This window comes from Triplophysa rosa, linkage group LG12 (assembly GCF_024868665.1).
Source record: "Triplophysa rosa linkage group LG12, Trosa_1v2, whole genome shotgun sequence".
NCBI lineage: Eukaryota > Metazoa > Chordata > Actinopteri > Cypriniformes > Nemacheilidae > Triplophysa > Triplophysa rosa.
In genome coordinates this window covers 9,806,887-9,827,851 of record NC_079901.1, presented here as the reverse complement: position 1 = coordinate 9,827,851, position 20,965 = coordinate 9,806,887, and the positions used below count along the sequence as shown (strand labels likewise).

Here is a 20,965-nt window from a genome sequence, read left to right as displayed (position 1 = left end):
TGTGAGCTGTTCAGCTGCAGTGACAGTGCTGCCACTCTTCGGCTCTTTCGTTCCGCTCTCTCTCTGATTTACTGTCTGGAGTTTTTATCGCACGGCCGCATGCCGGGTCCTGCGGTACACCTCGCCTCCACCGCACGGACAGGCAGTTAGGCCTCCCCCGAACACCCTGCCAAACCTCCAGTGACCCCCACACACGCGGCAGCACACGCACCATCAGCCCTCAGACTTCTGTTCTCTACAATGAGTTCTGTACATACAGTAGCGCTTTGACAGAAAAATGCATGTGTGTTTTTACGCACTTGTGATGAAAGAGAGCTTATATTCGTTTTGCTTATCAATGCGTAGAACTTCTCTTGGAAATGGGTATTATGGTACATGATGTACGACATAAATATGCAGGATCAAACCATTTTGCTCTAATTTTTCATAGTCTATCCTTGAGTTTGTTTGTCCAGCTTTTCTGTTGTCAGTGTGTTTACATTATGCTTAATAAACCAACTGCAAGCAAAGGCATGAACAGCTTAAGCAAAACTTGATCTGCACACCAGCCTTCTGATAAGCACATGCAGTAATGCTTTTGCATTGTATTTTACACATTACGTTAATTTGAGATGGCTGTTAGCATTCTTTTTTCAATTTTTGTGTTTTTTACTTAAACTGTCATTCTGAATATCTGAACATTACAAGAAACAGCATGTCTCAACGCCTGATATTTTAAAACAGATGTACCATTTGCTTTGCATTGACTGCATGAAAGTGTCACTCTATTTGTCAGTTTTTAGATTTCTGTGAATTCTTTACCTCTACCTCGAAACTCTCTCGTTTTCTCTCTCTCTCTCTTTCTTTCTGACTATAGCTGTCGCTGAGGTAATGTCTGAATTTTTAATCTGTCTATGTGAATTTGTAATCTTCCTCTGAAAGATTTCTCCCTCAAACAGCCTGTCTCTGTCGGCCTCTCAGAACGTTCTTTAAAAGCAATGCCTTTGCCTAAAAACACAGGCATGAAGTTAATTCAAACACAAACAAACACAATGTATCCTCTATGCAATTAGACGCCAAAAACATAAACTTTCCACATACAAACACTAACCAGCCGTAATCGTAATATATCCTGGACCTAAATGCACTGCAATAATCCTGTGAAGTGAGCATTTTAATAACTGTAATTCTTTTAATTTAAACAATCCTCCTTTCTATGCAAATTGGATATGGCCATATTTGCAAAGATTGGCACTATTTGTCTGTCTTAGACAATGTGTTTTTTCTAGACTAATAACTCATCGAATGATGGAGATAGTTTTTAGAGCTCATGTGCTGTATTTGTCGCAGTGGTCTCTCTAGATGGAAAGAGAGCAATTGTCCTGGTCAGAGTGTCCAGGACAGCTGTTGAGTGAGGCAAATGGGACACTAATTTGAGGTTGGTTGGAGAACCACAACATGTAAACAGACCATAATTCATGATCTGCTAACCACACCACCACATGGACAGCCTTTGCAATAGCTTTCTGTCTATTTAAAAAGGTATTATTTGAGGTTTAGATAATGTTAATACACATGATTAAGGTCAGCGGATGAGATTTTGCGTGCCAAAACTAAATCATGCAGTGTGTAAAGGGAGTGGCTAACAAGAGGGATTTTTGACTATTGCAAAGAAATGATTATGAAAATGTATTATTATTTATTATATTGACATATAGCAATAGCTTACATTTGTATTTAAATATTTATTTAACAAACATAAAAAATATTGCAATAATTTATTATTATTATTATTATTGGAAAGAAATGAAAATTAGAACACAATTTATATTATTTATGTATTATTATTTATTATAATAATATATAACGAATAACAAAACCTTATATTTTTTATTTAAATATTTATTTAACAAATATATTACAATATATATATATATATATATTTTATTATTATTATTTAGACTTTTTAGTTTTGTAATCAATTGATTCTTGTGTCATTTATTTCAACACCCATATACTGTAGGTCCTATTTGATCAAACTCTACGAAATGTTTACAAATAAGAGGCAAAAAGTCCATGTGTTCCAACTTTTCCACTATGTTTGAAAATACTTTGTGTATGTCCTCAAAAGGTCGTTTTAAAATTCTCTCTAAAAATGATACTTTTTAGATTTTGAAACTAATAACAATTAAAAAGATTTTAATACTTTAAAATGTGAGCCTGATACCTTTGCAAATGCTGTTTATGTAAGTAGGTACATTTCAGTTGTATGTCCAATTTGTGAGCTTGGAAAATTAAACTCAGTGTTGATAATAGTTTGTAGCATACTGCATTTTCATAATTGATATGATCCAGGATGTTCATGCTTCTTTAAACCCATGAACTACAATTGAGTCTTTTTTGTTTCTTTATTCCTCTTTTCCCTTAAAACAGTGTGGGATTACTACTCTAATCCAAAAAGGAAATTATTAGATTTTAGGGATATGGCACAATTCCCTGAAAGAATAGGAAACGCTCTCTTTCTTTATTCCTGTGCCCCTTTCTAAGAAAACGCCTCTCTGCCTGGCAGAAAGACACAGCTATTTCTCCTCCTCCTCAGGCATCACAACATAAATTTGAAGTTGAAGTTTGAAGTTGAAGTATGAAAAGACAAGAGCAGTTATAACTGTCTGTAAAACCCAAACTACTGATCTAGAAACAGATGGAAGTCCATGAAATCTCCATCAAACAAGCATACAAGAATAATCTTCAAGTCAACAACAGCTTGCTGGCGCTTTGCTTTTTTTGTTCAATCAAAACATCTTAAAACATTCAAAGGTGGAATCATGATCGGCAGAAAATTGTTTAGACTGAGCCAACGCATCAGTTTTAAAACTTTACGACACCCTGAAGTGTGTGTTTACCAAACAAGGTAAAGTTTGAAGACGTCTTGGGAAATTTCAGTAATCGTTGCTTGCTCTTATTATAAATATGCCTTATTTACAAACAAATAACCAAATTAAAGGCGCAGTTCACCCAAAAATGAAAAGTCTTTCATCATTTATTCGACCTTGTGTCATTCCAAACCTGTATGACTTTCCTTCATATTCTGAAGAATGTTGGCAACCAAACAACATTGACCCCCATTGACTTCCATTGAATGGACACAAAACCACCTTTTGTTATTTCTCAAAATATCTTCTTTTGTGTTTCACAGAAGAAAGAAAGGTAACAGGTTTGGAATGACATGAACGTGAGTTTGTGTGATTTTGGGTGAACTATCCCTTTAACGTGATTTAAAGGGAACCAAAGAATTTTGGTTCTTCACCCAAAGATAATTATTTCCTTATTCATTTCTGGAGATATATGTAAAGATTTGGTTAATTTCTCCATGCACAAATACTCAATTTGCTCTGGTCTGCAGTAAAGTGGTCATTTGGTGTAATTGCTCTGCAGTTTGTTGTCTAGCGGCAGTGGCGTGGGAATGTTGTGAGCTTGCCAGACTGGATTGATGAGGTCTTCTTTAATTGGTCTCCAGCAAAGCACTCTGTGCCTGATCTCTGCTGGCCGATGGCCCCATTTCCTCACCAAATAAATCCCTACCACTCACAAACTTTGTCATTACGAGGCATGAAATGATGTACTGTAGGTGATCTGAGCCATTGCATGTTCCAGCCTTCTATGTCTTGCAACTCCCTGACAACAACATTGCCAATTATACCTATCATGTGGACACAAACTATGCATTTAAATTACTTGTGGCCCAAAAAATGAAGTTCAAGATGTTTTCTTCTATCCTGTTGGCTGTTTTGCTGATGTATGCTGGTACTCTTTCTTTATATCTCTCTTTCTTTCAGACATGGAGAAACTCTACCCAACTGTTACAACCTCAGCCACTTCATTTGACATCTATGCGCATATTGGAACAGTTAGAAGAGGCCTAACCCTACGACCCCGTGACCTCTCTTTCACTGACACATACACACGGCCTGCCTAAAACAGCCCCAAGGGAGGTCATGGATTAGGCAGGAGCACAGAATATGCCGTTGCACCTCTCAGCTGGCTCAAGAGCATTAAGGGACAAACGTACGTTTGGTTCCTTTAAAATGTTTTGTATACCTGAATATGAAAGAAAAAAGACTGCGTAGTGACTTTGGTATCAGATGCCACGTCCTGTTGCATGACTAAAAGTTTTGGATTTGGAAGATTTGGGTGCTCCCTGGTCTCAAACTCAACCTCTGTCCCCAAGATTTGAGTGCCAGAAGTGGCTCAATGATTCCATGTGCTTTCAAATATCCGCCCTCGAGCTGTCAACTTTTCTTTCTCGCTCTTTATTTACCCCCGTACGAATGCGAGCACCCCAGCAGTCTAGCTTTCCTCGCCTGAGGTTATAATACTTAGACTGTGAAATCATCAAGTCACAACCCCCCCCCCCTTGTTTTTTAATATTTATGGTCGTACAGCCAAGGGAGCGGAAGGGTGCTGAGGGGTGGAGGTCCACACTGCTGCTTTCTTCACAGGCCCGGTGGAGGGAGGCCCAGGGTGGCGGTTTAGCAGCCAGAGCTCAGTCTCGGGACTCCATGTTGAAATGATTAGGACACAGGATGCTGAACCTGACACTGTTGACACCAGACCTCACCGCCACATCCTGACCACAAGACCCTCGCTATGCAGGGGCTACCCTCGACCTGACAGCCAGACGGTGATTTACACCTTCTGATAAGAGGAACTTGGAGACGGCGGGTATGGAGGAATATTAAGCACTAGAATGCCTAATGTGCTACTGTAGCGCGACAGCATTGTTTCGTAAGTTGCAAAGGGTTGAAAATGAAGCCCTGGCTCCTTAATTTGAGCCCTCTTTATTATTAAGCTTACAAGACAGTAATGAGTTGATATACTTTAAATATTATAGGGTTGGAGTTTGTTATGTGGGTAGTTGACAAATATATCGGAAATGTGTCCTAACAATGGAGATAAAGCTTATATTAAATATCATTTTATTGACAGTTTGCTATCTAATATTTTTGTTATGTCACACCATAGGATACATGTACGGTATATTTGTCAACTACCCATATACCTCTATAACTCTTATGTTAAACTTATGCAAAATGCTTCATTGATTTTATTCAAACTTTTTTTGTAACAATTATAATATTATTATATATACATATATTTTATTATATTTATTTTTTATTTATTTTATTACGTTCACATAGATTAAGACTATATAAAGTACACTTAATAGGTATTGTGCTGAATAGAGGTTTATACCTCATCTGTAGTATTTCCATGTGAATCAAGTCCCTGGTTGTGCTGATTGGACCACACATCTGTCAATCACAGCAGCTGCTTTCAGTTTTGTGGGAATTCATTTAAATAACAAAGTGCACGTTTAAAGTCTGTACGAACTCTGAACAGAGTCGACGTCATTCCACACTTTAATGCATGCCTTGTGATTGTAAACACTGGTGAAGTTGTATAGATGAGTATAACATAGTTTATAATAGCCACGTCTTATTCCATTACTGCTCAGCATTCTTGTATAACATTTACATATTTTCTGCCCTTTGAGAATTTTAGGTGTAAAAAAACGTTTGCTCTCACTATCCTGGTCAAATTTTGTTATTATACCATGGAGGTCTACCGCCACCTAGTGTTGTGGCATTGGACAGACAGAGATTGAAAAGCGAATGCATTTCTCTCTCTCATCTATCTTTCTTGCTGCTGCGCTCAAAGAAAACAAATGTTTTGTTTTATAAATGTATTCGTGTATGCCCTCTTGTACCATTTATAAAGAATGAAATGTATTGTGATGGATGCAAGGACAGACTCAATGACAGACAATGACTGTGGCATTTATCTGTCTCAGAAATCCTTCTATGTATTACATGACAAAAATCAAGGTTTACAGGCTGTCAAAAACTAGTCACCAATTCATGGAATGTTTTATGTGCATGAAATCACAGACTTAACTGTTAAACTGATTTATGGAAATTAATGTTCTTAAACGTTAAGCCTATGACTAAATATTTAAACATTAGATATGCTATGGAGAGGGGATTTATTTAGGATGATGTGAGTGCTGCTTTTTTCCTCGCCCGTGGTTGCTTTCTTTAATAACACACGCTACTGTTGGCAACGTGATGGCCGCGGGTTACAGACGGAGCTTCGACTTCCGCCATCTCATTAGCATTTTTAACAAGCCTGTTTGTTTGTCTTTCCTACCCTCTGGTCAACATTACATTGGTCAATTAATCCTCTAAAAACGACAGCACGACGGTGAGGAAGCCAAACTATTAAACTGTGATTCACAAACATCAGTCGTTTATTAACCTCACCCCGTCTAAACCGAAAATTACGTCCAGATAAATCTGCGTTCGGCGCATTCAGTTCATAGAATGAGATTGTTTGTGATTTGTGGTTTTTAATTTAGTATGAACATGAATTAAAATATAAAAAATCTAATAAAATTACTAAAGTAAAATAAATATTTGCTAACCCCAACTGAATGAAAGCTCAACTTGGGCAGATTTAGACTGCAGTATATTAAATGTTCATATAACAAACAAAGGTTGTATTTGTTTAGGCTATATTAAATGCATTAGCAATATGGTTTTCCAGGACTTATTAATATTTGTTCATTTTAGTTAATGTCAATATACTCATGTTAGTTCATGGTGCATTAACTAATGTTAACATTTACAATGTTTTATTTAAAAAATGTATTAATAAATGCTCAAATTAACATGAACTAAGATGAATAAATCCTGTAGAAGTGTTATTCGTTGTTAGTTCATGTTAGCTAATGCATTAGGCCTAACTAATGTTAACAAAATACAACCTTAATGTAAAGTGTTACCTTAATATTGAGGTTACATGATTCAGACTAAAGTAATAAAAACATATTGGCCCGGTTTCACAAACAAGGCTTTAGGTTAGTCCCAGACTAAAATTAATGTTTGACCTTAACTGAATATAACTTGCCCAGAAATATATTAAAATATGTTAATGCCACTGTTTTTTCTCAAGATGCACACCGATGATTAATTCCTTTAAGGCATTTTATATAAAAGCAACATAAATATCTTAATTTAACTAAGGCATAGTCCTGGTGTAAACTAAGCTGTGTCTGTGAAACAGAGCCTACATGTCTTAGAAAAACATCCTAATGCACAAACCATGACGTGTGTATTGAAGTTTGATTTATATACACATATTACATAATAAAGTAAGTCTGTTCATTCCGTATCTCAGTCTTTGGCTTGCCAATAGTAAAATTTTAGAAGGCTTTGGGTGTGTGCAAGCACAATGTGGTTGCACAAAGTAAAGCTTTTATTCTCCCAGAACAAATCGCTCAGCCCACGCCATACCACACATAAATATCTACGGTCTGCTTTGTATCTTCATTAGCATGTTTCTGTATCAAGAGCTTTTTCATCGAATCAATGCAAAGGTAAAGTTGTCTCCACCACAAAAATTTAAAAAATGCCTAAGACCTAGAGAGACATTAAGAGTCTGCGGAGCATACAAACTCGAGTCAGGATGAAAAATCAATAGTGCGGTATGCAGATTGAGGGCGTCACTCAACTCGGCCTCTTCTGAGACTTCAAAATTTCCCTTCAATTTACAATAAATAACCAGAAAGCCAAGCCAGAAAACCAAGGATATCTTCAAATGTTGCACACTCGTTTAATGTGGGTTAACATTTATTCTGACAGCCTTGGCCAATGACATCTTAAAAAGCTACAATATGATTCAAGGCGAACGTTTCGATTCACGTACGGTAAGATTTTCTCACCTTTAAGCTATTTTTAATTTTATTTGCGGAGATGCTTTGGGAGCTTGTTCAGTGGAAAAGACAGGAGAGCTTGTTGGTCTCACGGCATTTGAGAAGCTTTAAGAAGGTCTCCATCTTATGAGCATCCTTCTTGAAGCAGGTGAGAAGATTGGAGTCCCTCAGGACAGATTCCTCGGGGGACTGCGCATCATACGGGCTCAGTGCTTCCTCGAAGACAAAGGATGACATCAAAACCCCTTCATCCAACATCTGGGGAGATAAAGGAAGGTTGGAATGATTAATGACTGCTTGTACGTGTGTGTATCTCCAGCGGGACTGACGTGGTAACATGATGTACTGTTATATTATTGATTCACCTTGCGGATGAGAACCACCACCCCCTGCTCAAGGCTGAGCAGTTTATCAGACACCCACTTGGTCTTGTTAACCAGATCGCCAGGCGCATTGGCGTATTGTTCAAGAGAAGTCTGCAGATAGAGGAATGGTTCGATCCAGGACTGCACCAGTATAAGCACAGAGTGAAGCAGCCACTTATCCTACATATAAAACACACCACAGATGCTCACGTCATAAAAAAAAAACACTTTACATGGATTTTTTTGCAGTGTAAAGAACATGTAACTGTCAATACTCAAAACTTCATGGCCCCAAAAGATCATTAAAACGAGAAAATAATGTTATGGAAAATGGTTGGTCTAACCTTAAGCTTGTATATCTATGCAAACTTTCCTTATTTAAAGGAAGACGTCACCAAAAAATGAATGTGTCATCATTACTCACCCTCATGTCATTTTAAACCTGTATGACTTTCGTTCTTCTGCAGAACACAAAAGATATTATCAAGAATTTTGGTAACCAAACCACATTGGCCCCCATTGACTTCCATTGTATGAGACATTTCTCAAAATATCTTATTTTGTGTTCTACAGAAGAAAGTGTCATATACAGGTTTTGAATGACATGAAGGTGACTAAATGATGGAGACATTTTCATGTTTGTGTGTACTACCCTTTAAACATTTGAAAAAGGCATTTAAAATACGTTTATAAAAAGGTACAGCAGCAAAATTTAAATGAAAACAGGCCTTAAAATATTAACCTTGACAAACATCACTAGAATTTAAACCCTGTTTAAATATCAACACTATTCACAAACTCTAAAGAGACAAGACGTTGTTCACAGTCAAGAGTACAGCCTTAATAAATCTGCACAATGTTCTGAGATGAGGTTACAGGAGGTAATCCATTTTCAATGTTTTTGCAACTTTTCTTTAATAGCTCCAAATGAATTTTCAGAGACTGTAAAATGTCTAAATCAAGTGGAAAGTTATTTCTACTTTACCCGTGTACAGTAGTGGCGTGACAGGACTCATTTACCGGTGAGAAACTAAAGCACTTCATGCCTAATGTTAAAATCTATTTCAGCAGGTGGAAAAAAAGAAAGTCTTTTTTGGCAGTGGAGGCAATTTGTTGGGAAGAAAGGTTAGGCTTTCCACAGACAGAGCTGTCACAGAAGAGTCCATTAGCAGAACAAGGCAGTCTGCTGTTGCCATCTTGCACACAATACCTGGTGAGATCATTTGTTCACTGCGAGAATACACGGTTCGCCTTTCAGCTTTATATAAAGGTTGGCTAGACAATTTTGGCGGAGCAAAAACATCTTGTTAAATCAAATTATTTTTGTTTGAGTTGAATGTAGAGAAGGTATGATACTGTGATAGCTGTGCTGAATACGGTGTCAAATTCAAATCCAGTCAATATGCAGAGCATCTGTATTTATATGTGCAAAATACAAATAAATGCAAATTTCTACATTGGAGAAGGTTAAATTTACTAAATGGAATAAAAGTGTGGACCTAGTTAGTAGGCCTAATATTAATTTATCCATTTAGTAAGATCTATGGCTAAAATATGCTGACGTTCAAAAAAGATGACAAACCCAACAAGAAACAGATGGGAAATTCAAAATGAAATGGAATTCTTAGCAAACAAGTCAAATCTGCTCTGGCAGGTTGAAACCTCTCTGTAGACGTTCCCATTTTGCAAAGCTTGCAAGCTTAGCATTTTGCAAGTGAATACATTTCTCACCGATATCTGCTGAATCTCGCTCTTAGTGTTTGGGATGGGGAAGGACTTGCTGTGGCACACCTTTCCTCCCGGATTTCTTAAAGCACTTGGAGAAATCGGGACAAACATTTTCTCCTGTAAAAGATACAGGTGACACATATGCGGTTTCTGACTGGACATTATCATAAATTATTTTAAAAGACCACAATGGGATTTAAGGATGGAAAACAAAGAAAATTTGAAGATTTGAAAACATTTTTAAATCGAAAAATAAGAAAGAAATATTAAAGCAAGTATACAAAGGTGTTCAAAGTAATTTTATGATGGCTTTAAATATGACAATTCATGGTATGAACTTCTCATTGTAAGATTATGCATATTCTTTTTTATATTTATATTCTTTTAATTTTATAATGAAAAATTACTACTACTTTTAATTAAAATTGTAATTAAAAGAACAGCTAAACTGAAATATTTTCTTGTTAAATACCATTTCATTATAGAAGCACCCCACTGTCTCCAAATTCCTTATAAATGTCTGAAGGGAGATTTTAAGTGTGAAAATTAAATTATACCAACAGTCTCTTCATGGTTTCTGACTGTGACAAGACAATTCTCTTAAAACTCTAATAGTGAAACAGTCTGACAAAGCAGATATGTATCTCACTGTGTTTATAATGAGTCTGATTATTCATTAAGATTATAGTCTCATTAATTCAAAGTCATGCACACAGCTGGCAATAATGAGGCAAGGTTGATTAAATGAGACTAGAATAATGACATTAAATGAAAGAAAAGTCGTTATTAGTCAGACAAATAATAACTCATCTGATGATATCAAATGAAAATTGGTTATCTGATTCTGTTTTCATTTTCATTTCACCCTCATGTTAACTACATATCACGTCGTTATACTTTATATATAGTAATGTAATGAATTATGTTCATATTGCATTAGAGTGAATACATAGAACATGATTTTGAATCATAAAGTGCACAAGACATTTTAAGTGCCAAAGTCACACTTACAAACAGAGTAGAGGACTCTTCAGAGACACGGTAGATGAGCTCGGCGTGTTGGATGACACGATCCAGAAGTTTCTCGGGAGAAATAGAAATGCAGCTGGTCCCATCATTGCAGTCCAGAGGTACAGCCAGAGAACCGCAGCACAGCAACATACAACACACGGACACCTGCGAGACTAAATACATGTACACACAAACTGTAACGTAGAGTAATCCAGGCAGGGAGGCAGCGGATCCACATGCAGTCAGATTTTAATAAACAAAAACAAAGTACAAAACAATAAAAGAACAAAGAAACAAGGAACTAAACTAATCCAAAGGGTACGGAGTAGCGACACTGGGAACAGGAACAAACATACAATGACTCACACCAAAGGAAACACTGGGGTTCAAATACATAAAAAATAACAAGATAACAAGACACACATGGAGGAACTAATTAACACTAAAAACTAGTAACAGAAAAGTTACTAACAAACACAGGGGAAACATGGACTGGGATCGTGACAGCCCCCCCCCCCCCTTAAAAGCGGCTACCAGACGTTCACAAAAGTCCAGGAGGGTGATGAAGTGGAGGCGAACAGGGGGAGAGATGGAGGGCCAGGTCCGTGAAGGGGAACAGGACCTGGGCTGTGGAGCAGAGGAGGACCTGGGCTGTGGAGCAGAGGAGGACCTGGGCTGTGGTGCAGACGCGGACCTGGGCATTGGTGCAGGCGCAGACCTAGGCAGTGGAGCAGAGGAGGACCTGGGCCATGGTGCAGAGGTGGACCTGGGCATTGGTGCAGACGCGGAACTGGGCAGTGGAGCAGAGGCGTACCTGGGCAGTGGAGCAGAGGCATACCTGGGCAGTGGAGCAGAGGCATACCTGGGCCATGGTGCAAAGGCAGGTCAGGCGGCCAGGGAGGCTGGGCTGGAAGTCCAGTGCTGGCCATCTTGAACGATGCAGTGAACTTGGGAGACTCAGAGGCGGCCATCTTGGTTGATGCACTGGGTACAGGAAAGTCCAGAGAGGCCATCTTGTTTGAGACAAGCAGCTCGAGAAGCTCAGTGGCAGCCATCTTGGTTGAGGCAGAAATCTCGAGAGGTTCAGAGATGGCCTCTGTAGTGACAGCTATCTTGCCCGCGGCCTCTGGAGTGGAAGAGCAGTGCACAGCCCAGACACACCACACAGCTGCAGCCACAAACGACAGAGCTGACTTCAGTGACAGGACCTCAGGAACAGACACCTCCGGGACCACCGGACTTGGGACCACTGGCGTGGCGGCCATGATGGCTGGAGGCTATGGACTGGTAGCCATCTTGCGAGCGGGCTCTGGACTGGCGGCCATCTTGCGAGCGGGCTCTGGACTGGCGGCCATCTTGCAAGCGAGCTCTGGACTGGTGGCCATCTTGCGAGCGGGCTCTCGACTGGCGGCAATCTTGCGAGCGGGCTCTGGACTGCCAGGCAGAGAGGCAGCGGATCCACATGCAGTCAGATTTTAATAAACAAAAACACAAAGTACAAAACAATAAAAGAACAAAGAAACAAGGAACTAAACTAATCCGCAGGGCACTGAGTAGCAACACTGGGAACAGGAACAAACATACAATGACTCACACCAGTCAAAGGAAACACTGGGGTTTAAATACATAGAAACTAACAAGATAACAAGACACACCTGGAGGAACTTATTAACACTAAAAACTACAAAGGAATACAAAACATGGAACAGAACAGGAAGTAACAGAAAAGTTCACAAACACAGGGGAAACATGGACTGGGATTGTGACACAAACACATATGACAAGATCCTTACACAGATTGATATTTACTTAAAGGGTTTAGTTTGGTTAAAAGAAAAGAAAAAAACAGACTGTTCTTAATAATGCATTGTAAATTTATATCTTTATCTAGGTTTATACAATTTTTTAATCTATCATTGAAAAGCAAACACTGTTTTACAATTTTGCGTTTCTTTCAAAAACCATACATACATAGCCTGTAGTTTGTATACCTTTAATGCTGTTCATTTTGTTCTACTCGTCTCTGACCACTTGCATGCATTGGATGCACGGACTGCCTTTATATACAATAGTGGCGAGCTGCAAGTATGTCCAGAGATCCATATATTCATAAGACTCACCTGGTTGAGTGTAAACTGAGACATGGCCTTCTCTACAGACTGCTTCATATGCAGAATTTCAACCTGAGATACCCAGAGATTAAGAGAATATCAATAAATTGATGAGGACAACTAATAATGCCACCAAAACTATCGTATTTCTATTTATTACACGGCTCGTTGGAATGCTGGATTCTGATTGGCCAGTCGCAACATTTGCAGGTATGTTACGATAACAACCTCTCAAAACCAGTGCTCGAATTGAAGGAGGGCTGGGGGGATCCGGGACCACCCATAAGGCATTAGGGACCCCCCATGAGAAGTAAAAAATAGACGGGAGTCCCTCAGATATTTTTATTTGAGTAAAAATGATCATGACAAATGTGATTAAATCAATGCAATGGATATGGTAAATTTCGTGAATTAATTATTTACAATAATTTATATTAAGTTTGGTTATGGGCTAGTTGTCATGTACCTTTAAATTTTAAACGCCCCGCCTCACGTCTAAAGACCGCTAAGTGCAGGACATCGTTGACATGACGGCTTGATTGGCATCGCTCCGGTGAAGCTAACTTCAGCTAAAAAATGGAGAATAATAAACTTTTTTGAGGGGTAATTTTCTCTCTCTCTATATCTCTCCACTATATTTATCAACTCCATGTCGGGGCTTTTGTATTCCTTGCATAAATTATTGTTAGGCCTGGTTCTGGGGTGCTAGAGATCTAGATGAAGATGAGTGGCAGCTTTTTAGTCATTATAAAGGGAGTGCTCGTTGTGTGGTTTCTGTGCTATATATAACCCATTCAGAATTGTATAAAACTTGTTTTTCATGCTGCTAAGACCAACGGCCACATACTGTACACGCTGCAAAGTTTCGGGAATTACATCGGCATATAAATGCGGGATTCACTCTTGAAATAGCTATGATTGACATATTGATAGCCGCAGTTAGTTCCTGAATAAAGCAGACTTTTGGACTGAAATGGTTGAATAGTCTGCTGACTGACAGACTCACTCATAACAGTCCCTTGCCGCCACCTACTGGATGTAACTATGTAAACTGCACTGAAATCGTTGAAAAATCCCCACCACACTAACACAAAGACTGACAGCCGGTCTTGTCACAATTTATATTTTTAATATCTAATGATCTACTTTCTTGCATTTAAACAAGTCTTTTGGAACAACCATTATTATCACAGTGTCAATCACCCAGTTGTTTTTAGGGAAAATAGTAAATACTACATTGGTAAATAATGCTAGAATTATTCTGTTGGACGTACACTACTGTTCAAAAGTCATTTCTGTTCACCAGGCCTGCATTGATTTGATCCAAAATACAGTAAAAGAAGCCTGTTCTTTTATGTAAGCCTGTTTTTAATCAATAGTATATCGTTATGCATATTATGATCAAATATATTGTGTATTTTGTAAATAAATTGTATATTGTGAGACTAACCCCCTTCCCCACCAAAAAAAGTCTTATGGTGGGGACCCCCCATAAGACTTGATTCAATTCGAGCACTGCTCAAAATAACAATAATAACACACAATAACCCAGATGCAGCAAATCATTTTGACAGGTTTATTTTGACAATTTAAATATACATATGTCTTTTTATAACGTATACGACATTGTATTTACAAATGATTAAACCAAATTGCCTATTCGTGACATATGAACATCGTTTCTAAAAACTGAAAGTAAACTTTGCCTCATGGAATCCTCATAATCCACATATCAGCTGAATATACTGTACTGTTTTCTCACGTCTATAAAGTTTGGAGTTGTATGGCTAGAGGTTCTGTTCTGTCTTGCATATTTTATTTGATTAATGTGTTTTAAAAGCATTTTTACCGTAGGGATAAAGATGATCATGTTTTGAGTTCTGGTCCCTGTCAATGTTGATTAGATGAAGCGATTTGTCCCTGTCATACATCACACGGTGTTCTCCAAAACACATTCTCCGCGTGGATGCTATAGGCTTCAAGCCAAAAGAATCTCTCGCAGAATGTAATCCACATCGGGATACTGAAATAATGCTGTTGCAGGTGGGCGGTGGACTTCATTAAATCCTCAATATTGCAATTTTCTTTTTGATTATGATGTGTCCTACATATCGGAGTCTAGGAACCACTCAAATGTGGCTTAATCCAATTGAAGCATTCAAAGAAATAGATTGAGCCTGTAAATTTCAGAATTACGGTCAAGCCATTTTGTTGGGCATGATTAACATTACTGCGTAACCAACAGAAATGATTTTATGTCCGTATCGCTGTGTTCGTCTGTTTATTTCAACTAAAAGCACTCACTTTATACTAACAGTTTGAAATAGGTCGCATTTTTAGGCCAAAGCCGGAATGTTCCGGAAAATCTCTTCAGTTTGTACAAAAAGAGAAGAAATTGAAAGAAAGTTCCTTGGCAGCGAATGAACTATATTGTATTTCAGCACTGATTATGTTCTTCAGTAAATTGACTTGAAATGGATTAAATTGATTTCGAAATCAGTTTTTAATAACATAAATAGTCTCTCTTTTACCTTTAAAGGGAACATTGACAAAGAATCAGACGTTGTCATTTTTACAGGCCATCTGAGGTCAGTTCTCAGTTTCAGAGGGTCTGTGTCAGTGCCAATAAGATTGTAAAGGCGAGAAACTGTAGCCGTCCATAGACTCACACTTACGCAGGTCGGACGTCAGAAAGCTGTTACCTATTCACACATCTTCCTCAAGACACCTGCAGCCCAAAGTCTTAAAAACGTGGTTCATGACCCCACCCCGCGCAAAGCATTTGAATGTCTTAATCTCTTAATCTTGGTTTTAAGATCCTTCCAAGTGTTTTCCATCTGATTAAGATGTGGCCTTTTGTAGAGAAAAGGGAAAATCTGATATGTTGCTGTGTGTTGACATTTCCACAATACGGTAGATTTACTATAAACTTGATGTATTTTGTTTGCTGCTTTTTTAGGCCTACAGCATTTCCAAAGCAATGTTATTTCAATATTTCTAGTCTTCATCAAACCCTTCCTGGTAAATACAGTTTCTTCACACACAAGTTATTTGAAAGAGTTGGTTCAAATTGATCTCACGGGAATTCGTAATTATTTTACAAGGTGGCTTTTTCGTTTGAATTTGCATGCTGTTTATCGCACAAAATCGTAATTAAAAAGCAATACTGAAGCCTACCCCTAACCCTAACGTCACTGGCAAAATTAGCCACATTGTAAAATAGTAAAGTTTTCGTTGCGTTAAGATTGTGTTGGTTGGTTTACCAAAAAAATCATAATTTCATCCTTTACTGACATTCATGTCAAACATACAGTATATGACTTTCTTCTAAAAAACACAAAAGATGTTTTTAAGAACCCATTGAGTTCCATTATATAGACACAAAACAGACATTTCTCGAAATATCTTCTTTTGTGTTTCACTGAAAAAAGAGTCACGTACAGGTTTTGAATGACAAACACATTTTTGGGTGAACTGTCACTTTAAGATGATGAAGTACGTCATGAGTCAACAAAACAACACAAAACATTGTTACTTAAATGTTGTACACAAAGACTACGATCAAGGCTATAAAATAAAATTCACAAATCTCCTTTAAACAGTTCAAGGGGCTGCCACAGATTCCGATAACAGATGAACAAATAAGCCCTACATAACAGAAACTAACTTCTGAACTATACAAACTCATTTCAACATGACTTTGCTGGACACTTTTCTACAAAGGAACGGGATCGATCCCAAAACTAACACAAGATTATACTGTGTACCGCCTATAGAGTGCAGCGTTGTCAGTGTGTGCCCGTTACACTTGAGCGAGCAGGAGGTTATCAAATCAGCCTCTTCAAGTGTTCCCAATAGACAAAGTCTGGCTTGAGATAATTAGTGTCAAGCAATGGGCAACATGCCCTGTACAGATGTGAAGGGTGCGAAGAGACTCAACTGCAGATCCACTTCCAGCCCTGAAGAGAGCCGCCACTGAACACACATGAATATTTATTATTCCCCGACGTTCATTACCACACAGCTTCCTCTCGTTCCTTCCTATGTTTGATTGACACACTAACTAATCAATCTGGGTGGTATCAAGTCTATAATTAAACTTCAGTGGGGTTCAATGTTGTCTTCTGAGTGTGTGTGTGTTGTGGGGGTACTAATTTACATTTAATTCAGGGTAGCACAATTTTTAAAACACAGCCCCAAAAGAAGTGAACAAACGTGAGTTTTGTCTCTGCGGACTTTTCTGCTGACTCACGCACAGGCCATCCAAACAAAGTACAGAATCTAAAAGCTTTTTTTTCAGATGACGCCGGGACATTACAAAACAAGGTGATGGAAAAAACTAAACAGGCTGTTGTCCCCTAAAAATTGATTCCAACCTCCTTTATGCTGAGGATCAATGGTTTTTAATGAGTAAAACTCTGACTCGGCTTTGGAAATTGCTTCTCTGTTTACCAGGTGCCCTGCATCTAATGTGAAACCAGCGGTGTGATATTTCAGCACTTTTCACTCCATCTACTGTTATTATGTATGTGTAAATCTTGACAAATGTTCTCAACAGTTTCTTTTTATATATTGTAATGTCTTCTTGTGTCCACTCAATGCACACGCGGTTATTGGAAAGTGTAGGGTTCCTGATTTATGAAGATTGTTATCATTTAAGACACACTATAGCAAACTTTATAAATGTGTGTGTATTTGTGCAGGAGGAATAAGGCTTTAAATTGCAGTAAAGTCTCGGTAGTGCATCAACCTGCTTGCAAGTGTGATAAATAAAGCAGTTGACAGGAAGGCAATGTATTGCTTTCTAATGAGGATTCGCTGATGCAAAAAGACAATGGGCATATTTTAAAATGCGATGCCAATTATATTTTGGTGAATATGGGAATGAATGGTGAGACATAAATATGCATCCATATATGGGGATCATAATTAGGTCATTCTTATTCCCTCTTGATGCCAACCAAAAGAATCATGTGGATAAATATTTCATTTAATGGATGAGTGGCTTGTTTTGATATAACAGTCTAATTAGTATCGGTATGGAGAGTTTTAGAAGATGTTTGGCAACTCAAATAAATCATATTTCAATGGATAGTTGGTTAACACTACTTGTTTCACAGCCACAGTGTTGTTCTTTTATGTGCATTAAAGAAATAGTTCTCAAATCCTAAAGTGCTCAAATACGATGGTACGACAGTAACATCAAATCTCACTGGTTCTTGTGTGTCGCATGACTACATGACTACATATCTCATGTCACATGAGACCGAAGATTTAGGTTATCAAGGCGATTGGATCTGCTTGTTTACTAGGGCTGTTGAATATAATTCGCTTTAGGATGCATCGCAATGCTGATGTAAAAGATTACTTCATTGATGCATTAAAACAAATAATCGATTATTAAAAATGCAATTCAATATCATACAGTATATACAACCGGTCACTGTTTTTATCATAAATAAAGTATTCTTATTACGTCTTATTTGAAAACATTTTTTTTACATAAACCAACCATATAACTACATTGTTCACATCGTAATATAGGTAGGTCATTCAGAGTATCCTGGAGAGGTGAGGTCTCTGAGTCCCAGCATCTCAGTACAGGGGTACCCCAGGGCTCAGTTCTTGGACCGCTGCTCTTCTCCATATACACAACGTCCCTAGGCTCTGTCATTCGGAAACATGGCTTTTCCTATCACTGCTATGCAGATGACACTGCTCCACCTGTCATTTCAGCCAAATGATCAGAAGGTTTCTGATGATTCTGATTTCCTAATGATCCATGCACTCTGCAATCGAACAACGTCTTGGTGCCGTTCCACAAAGGGAAAAGATCACTCTCACGCACTTTCTCCGGATGTGTTCCACGACTATGGAACGATCTCCCTCTTGCCACAAGATCAGCGGATTCTGTAGCGGTCTTTAAGAATCGGCTAAAAACACATCTCTTCCGTCAACATCTGACCCATTAGTACAGTCTTCTACTTCTTTTCTACTTTCCTACCCCCCCCCCCAAAATATATATATATATATATATTCTTAGCTTTGTATACTGTGATAGGCTGACTGAGACTGAGTTGTACTGCACCTATGCATTGTTGTTCTTTTGTTGCACAAATTGCTTCTACTGTTTTTCCCCTACTTTGTACGTCATTTAGGATAAAAGCGTTGGCTAAATGTAAAATGTAAATGTAATTTAAGCGCGACCCTTATCAAAAAGAAGTTTATTCAAGTGTGCTATAAGTATACTTCTTTTAAACTTAAGGTAGAAAAGTAAACTTTTAGTCTACTTATGTACTTCTTTGAAATATACTTTTTGTAATTCTCAGAAATATACTTAAATTTACTCTTAAGTATACTTGATTTTACTGAGTGAAAATTTTAAGTTTATTTGGCATATACTAGTACTTAATTTGACTTCTAAGTATACTTGGCTTGCACTTGTGTCTATTCTTTAGCTTGAGTAGCCTATTAAATACTTTTCACAAAGTTAGTGGTGCTCTTATTATTCTTTTTTTTTTCTGGACAATACTTCGATGCATAACTTGTCCCGCAATGTTTGTCGTAGACAGATGAGGTGTAAAATTGAGCAGCTAATTGAGGAGAGGTGTGCCATGACTTTTATAAGTGATCGTGCATATGATGGCGGTGAAGCTATCGAGCCATGCCCTAGCAATCATTTAGAACACCCTAGAAACCACCTTTCAACACCTTTGCAAGGACCCAGAATGACGTAGCAACACCACAGCAACCACCTAAAAACACTTAAGCAACCGAGTGCCAAGTTTTGCCCCAGCAAGTAAAGTTTTACATGCTTCAGAATCTTCACATTTTCTTCTAGCTTTTCACTGTCTTATAACTTACATCTTCTAGCTTACACAGTAACAAGTTTGATTTGGGTTGGAATAAAATAAATACAAATGTGTGGAACTTAAATGCTTACTTAAAAAAATGAAGTGCATTTAATTTATTTTGATTTTACAATTTTCCTTTACTTAGTTTAACTAAGCAATGACAACTCTGAATTATAGAACGCTATTAAACTCAACATATTAATTTATCTATACTTACAAGTGAAGTTACGTGTATGTATTGGCACTGCTCGTGCACAGTTACACAATTTAACCTGTAGGTGGAGTTCATCTGAATACTGATGGAGTGAAGGAAAGTGGTGAAGAAGCACGGTGATGTATGTTGGTGCTTTTCTATCATAATTTTTTTTGCTGAATGGCTTAATTTTCATTGTTCGACGATAACAGTCATGTTAAGTGAGTTTCGCGTTAACATTACGTGATAGGATTGTAATAAAATGTCTCCACTGTGTTGAATTGCAATTAGCAAACTAGCAACAGCTAATTGTTTTGATTTGTAGATGAGTTATATATATATATATATATATATACACACCTTTATTTATGTTCATGTTGTTATGGGTATAACCTGTCTTCTGTGAATACTTGACAGGCAAATGAAAGAAAAAAAAACTAACCCTCTCTCTCTTTCTCTCAACAAGTAGTGTTCTAGCTTCTGTGGAAACTAGTAACTTGACTAAATGTAAATGTATAATATTACTAATATGGATACTAAAACATGAATTCCACAACTAGTGATTTGCATTGGTAAGGTAAATTTGGTCGGTGTTGTAAATCTTTGATTTATAAATAGCTTTTAGTATTACTCTATACGATATGGATTATGTAGACTAATTTTCTCTTTCATTTGCAGTAGCTGGGTTCTGAAACAAGTGGAATCAGATTCTAAGATCAGTAATGTAATGCCTATTTAATGCTGAAAGACTCACAAACACTGCTTTGTGAGTTCTTCTTTATATGAAAAAAAAGATGACTCAGAAGTGCTCACTTTTTCCCCCGTCTTCATTGTTTTCCCCATAGCTCCTTTCATCCTCACAGCACATCTGAGGATCGGCCCGGCACTTGGAAATCGGGTGAGCCAGGATTTTATTTTCTTCAAAGTTGAATCTGAGAAAGTGCCACAAATAA

At 37.8% G+C, this 20,965-nt stretch overlaps 1 protein-coding gene across 1 annotated transcript; it reads right to left on the bottom strand.

The window, feature by feature from the left end:
• Positions 1-7,609: 7,609 nt before the first annotated feature.
• Positions 7,610-12,898, bottom strand: smtla (somatolactin alpha). The gene is made up of 5 exons (XM_057347745.1): positions 12,846-12,898; positions 10,855-11,027; positions 9,847-9,960; positions 8,116-8,295; positions 7,610-8,008 (listed from the first exon to the last, which is right to left on the bottom strand). The coding sequence occupies exons 1-5, from the start codon at positions 12,859-12,861 to the stop codon at positions 7,808-7,810; spliced, it is 684 nt and encodes a 227-aa protein (XP_057203728.1). The 5' UTR covers positions 12,862-12,898; the 3' UTR covers positions 7,610-7,807.
• Positions 12,899-20,965: the final 8,067 nt, after the last annotated feature.